General features: G+C 44.2%; 1 protein-coding gene across 1 annotated transcript in view; it reads right to left on the bottom strand.

Moving 5' to 3' along the window:
• Positions 1 to 1,084: 1,084 nt before the first annotated feature.
• LOC103781654 (zinc finger MIZ domain-containing protein 1-like) overlaps positions 1,085 to 5,141 on the bottom strand; it is a gene marked incomplete at its 5' end in the record, with an annotated part of 34,007 nt that continues 29,950 nt past the window's right edge. The window contains 1 exon segment of the mRNA XM_008949371.1: positions 1,085 to 1,497. Coding sequence (XP_008947619.1) covers positions 1,390 to 1,497 — 108 coding nt within the window.

Genomic DNA, 5,141 nt, shown 5'->3' with positions numbered 1-5,141 from the left:
ACACGAGAAGCACAGATCACACAGGGGCAAGACAGTGATTGTGGCAGCAGGGTTTCTTGAGGGCAGTAGCAATCTACTGAGGGTTACTTATTCTTCCCATGCCCGGTCCTTCAAGAAAAAGAGCTCATCCCGGCAGTCAAAGTTTAAAAAAAAAAGGAAACTCAAGGAGGAGAAAAGAAAATGGCTGAATTACCTGTAACAGTCACGAAAACAGAATGCAAAGCAAAACAAAAATGAACCTGTAAAATGCATGTCCAATGTCAATGCCTGTTCTCAAGCCAATTATTAAAATTAATTATGGAAATTGTGATGTTACTCTCCCTCCATCCTGCAGTGATTTCCTGGCTGCCTTCAACCCAGCTTGTCCTACTATGTATTGGGCAGTACAGACAGACACAGGAAGGCTCGGGGCACCGAAGGCTGTAGGTGATAATTTGGAACAGTTTGGTTTGCATCCCCCCTCCCTCTCTTTTCTATTCCGTATGGCATACATGGCAAAAAGATCTATTACAGCAATCTCAACAGCTGGATGTTAATGCAGCCACAAACTGTACTGATTTTTAACCAAAACCACAAAAGAAAAAAAAAGAAATCACAAAATATTGCCCACATTTCTCCTGTGTGTTTCTAGTCTGTGTGTTTGGCCAGAGGAAGCCTCTGCAAAGAGGTGGTTAAGATTCCTGCACCTGTGGAAATGCCAACACCCACGGCTGCAGCCTGGAGATTCTGAGGACTCCATCACTGAAGTCCCACTAGCTGAACTGCTGCTCTCTCTGACTGGCCTGTGCGCCTTCCCTATCTTTGCCACTTGATTGTAGGATTTGTGCTTTTTTGAACATTGTACATATTTTTGTTTCTCTTTTTGTGTGTGGCCAGGGCAATCACTCCAACGCAAAGTCGTGGTTGGAGGGGGGCAGAGGGGAGGTGTGGTGGAGGGAGAGGAGGGAGATACAGTTTCAAAAAAATGGAAGAACATGCGTTGGAAGGACGCTTTGAGATGGGTCAATTAAAGACAGTTCCATTTTGTTGCCTTTTCTTCCCTTGCCAAAATACTTCACACTATGTTTATCACAGAACTCTCTCTCTAGAGGATGAACAACAAATGGGGTTTCTAATAGCTGCACAACTGTCTATGTTTCTTTGTCACGTGTAGCATGGCAGACTCAGAGATTACTGCATTTATTTATTTTTTGTAATTCTTTTCTCCCGTCACTTTCGCAGTCTTTGAAGCTGACAAAAGCAGTTCTGAGATGAAGAAAGCAGGGAGTGCACCACTGGATCAAGTTGTGAGTTTTTTTTCTTCACTTGGGGAAGAGGAGTGTTAAGATTCCTCGCTGTACAGCCACACACGTGTGAACAAGTGAAAGGGGTGGGAGAATACATATGGTTTCAGTTGTTCTCAAAGAGAGACAGAAGGTCATCATTGCTATTGCTTGGCAAATCAGGAGGATCCAAGTATGAAAGCAGCTCATCCGGATTTGTGAGTTCTGGAAGCAGCTATAAAATATAAAGATAAAAGGAAAATTACAGGTAACAGAAACATAACCGAGGAAAAAAGGGATTAAACACCACACATTCCTGGAAACTGTCTTTCTTATGTATACATACAAATAAACTGGAAGGCAGTGACACAAACTTAACACTCTAAGATGATGCAGTATCCATTTGTTTGCATTTGTTTACAAAGTCTGTATTACTCAGTTTTCTCCTGTGAATTACATTACCATCTCAGTGAGTGTTGCTCAATCAACCTCCCCATTACAAAGTTCATCAATAAGCAAAGTATATTTCTTGGCTAGTGATGCTGACAAAAACTTCTCAATAAATGCTCCTTATGTATGTTAGTTTCATATAAAACACTGAATAAAAACTTCAAATATGCAGTTTGAGTAATACGTATTTAAGCTTTAAGGTAGATCAGTGAAGACCGGACTGACGTGCCCGTGTCAGCATAATGGTCACCCAAAGCCTGTGCTGCTAGAGAAGGAGGCAGCCCTGTCCTTCCCTCACCCCTTGGGCACCACCCAATGCCTCTGTGCACTGAGGTAAGCTCTGGGGCAGTGAGCTGGAGCAGAGAACTCCACAGGAACCCTGGGGAGTTAACACAGCTGGCCCAGACAGACAAAAAGAAAAGAAAAAAAAAAAAAAAGAGAGAAAAAGCCACTGAGAAGGAGTATGAGGAGAAGAGTGGCAGGGCACTGAGTGATTCCTTTTCCTTCCTGTGGCAGTGAGTTTACAGTGGCTGGAAGTACTCACTCAACTACAGCATTACATGCAACTCCAGACACTTTACAGGGTCAAGGGCATAATACCCCATCCAACAGAAGATGCGCTAATCTCCACAACATTTTAACTATCAAAAGTAACAGTTGTGGTTTATTTTATTTTAATTAATACTGTGTTTCAAATAGAAAATTTCAGTTTTCCAGCCATCACTCAGATTCTTTTTGATCTGACAGATAACAAGCAAATCATAACTGCAGGGCTGCGTACCAGGCAATGTTTTCTGCTTTATTCTGCATCTTGCCATATCCTAGACAAAAGTAAAAGTGTCACGTCTAAAAAATGGCAGGGAAAAGTTTGTAATGATCTCCCTTTATATTCAATGTTGTGTTCAAGTAAAGACATAAAAATATGGACTGCTTTAATAAACTTAACAGTAGATATGAGAACATAATTTTAAGTTCTGTATTTTCAAATACTGTAAAACTAAAAGCTTGACTGCATCACACTTAGCATGCAATTATATTTCTGTGCTTCTTAACTCCTGTGCACATGCAGCTTCATCTTCTGATGTTATATGAATGAACATATTTTTCAGTAAGTTAAACATGAAATGCAGAAAGAAGATTTTAACTTCCTAAGTATTTTGAAAAAAATGCAGTGTCAAGTGTACTTAAACAGAATCTCCCAGAAGGTAATGCTTTTCTTAAAATACTGCCTCTTTCGATTCATGGCAAGAATGCTATTGTCACAGTACTAAAGATATAAGGCTTTTAAATGCATTTCACCTGCTATCAGAATTTTTTATGAATACTTAGTACAGAATCCCAAAAGTAAACTGCATCACCACCAAACATGTAGAAAGTAAAAAATAGCTGAATCTGTCTCGTGATTTTACAACTTAAAATTTTAACAGAATGTCTCTGAGACTCATTCTTGTGCACAGAGGTTTTTTCTTTTTTTTTTTTTTCCTTTTTGAAAGGTGAAAGTTTTAAACAGTATGCTCAGTATCTCTGACAGTGATGTCTTCTAAGTTTTGAGGGTGACCTCAGCCTGCCTCAGCCAGAGGGGCCAGGCAGCACAGCCTGCCTCCTGCCCAGCTGGTGTGAACACCAAATCTCTCAGAAAGGAGCTGCTGGGCATTGAGTGTGCTGTGCTGGAGCAGGGCTAAGAGACAGAGGAGTAGTGGGGGCTGCGAGGGCAAAGGGAGGTGGAGGCAGACGCTACAAAAGCATGCCAGACTTAGGGGCAGAATTTGGAGAGGTGCACCCAGTGATCCTGAAGCAAATACTTGAGATGTCTAACCACTCATTTGAGTCCTGTGCCTCTGCTGCCTGAGGTAGAAAGGCAGACCACCTGTATCTCTGTCTGTATCTATACAAGGTATATCCTTTAACCAGGTTAAACCTTAGATTGCATCACACTCAAGTCCCAAAGAACGAATATGACCGTGTCAGCAGGGAGTGGACCAAGTTGCCCACGATGCAGTGCCCTATCTGGTTTGCTGCATGGGGCTTTATTCAGGCTGGTTCCACCACAGAGCCACTGAAAGTTAAAACCCTTAAAATAATCCATCTGATCATCACTGAGCTCAGAGATATTTCAAAGAACTATACTCTCCACACTGGATAGCACTTGCCTTCTCATTTAGGTAAGATAATTTCAGTCTCCAATTAAGAATCCAGAATGCCTCCAACAGTGATAACCACAGTACTGTGATAAATGTACAAGTTTTTCTACTTTGATTTTCACCAACAAATGAGTGCCCGGCAGCATACTTTCTGCTGCTTAAATGTTTGAAGGAAAAACTGCAACTTTTATTTCATCTATTAATATTGCTCATACGGGGTCCTTAAGGGTTCAGACCTTTAATTGCCACATGAACTACTATTCCCAAAGATGTGCACATGACTGTGTTGTGTGAAACAGCAGCAGTCTGGTTCAAATAGAAGTTACTCCACTGTGAGCACTGTTCCTGTAACTGGAGTTCTAACCCCCCTTCCTGCCCTCTGTGAGGCTACCTGCTGGCAGAGCGCTTGCATGTGACAGGGAACACGTTAAGGATACAGCAACAGTAAATACAGATATAAGTCCAAAGCACAGTGGTGAACATTTCTCTGAGAAAATTACACTGCACAGCAGCAGACTTTGGAACAGACAGAAGATACACATACGGGAAAGCACGACTTGAATGAAAATCCAATCCTAGTGCTAAGGAATTTCTGTTTTGGGACACAGGAGGTTAAACAGAGAGATACTCAGATAATTCAGTTCCGACTCCACTGAACGGGTGGTGAGAGACAGAAGATTACTTTTGGCCTTAGAACTAGGTTCACCTTTGTTTAGTTGTGAGCTGTCTCCCACAGCGGCTAAGGAGGCAGAAGATGTCCTTGTTTGTTTCCCAGGTGGCATACTGGGATGAAGAACCTGCAGTGCTGGGCTATTCACACAAGCGGGTATGGATGGCACACCCGGGTTTTGGCTGCAGGGAGCAGGGACAGAGCCAGGGGGTGGGCCAGCACAGATCCTCCTCCTGCTGGCCAGGGCACGCTGCAGGGAGCGGCGTGCAGCTCACTGGGCCCAGCTCGCCACGGCCAGAACCACACAGGGCCCCATCCTTCCTCTTACTCAGGCGCGCGATGGCCCTGAGGATGAGCACAAAGGAGCCCCTGTCCGGCGCTGAAGGGGACAGGAGGAGATGGTTCCCAGCCTGGCGCGCGAGCTGCTGTCTGGAGAACCGCCCGCCTTGGCGCTCAGAGGCTACGGCTCGTGTGCCACACAGCTGCTCAAAGCAGAACCGCTGTCCCAGCGAGCTGGGAGTGCTGTCACCTCGGCAGCAGCACCTGCGCCCATGACCCAAAGCATGACAGGATGGCATGTGCTGTGGAAGCGGCTCCCATCCCCGCGCCCGCCCGCCC

Source organism: Merops nubicus, unplaced genomic scaffold (assembly GCF_000691845.1).
Source record: "Merops nubicus isolate BGI_N331 unplaced genomic scaffold, ASM69184v1 scaffold4591, whole genome shotgun sequence".
Lineage (NCBI taxonomy): Eukaryota > Metazoa > Chordata > Aves > Coraciiformes > Meropidae > Merops > Merops nubicus.
The sequence above is the reverse complement of the archived record's forward strand: the minus strand, read 5'-3'. Positions and strand labels throughout refer to the sequence as shown.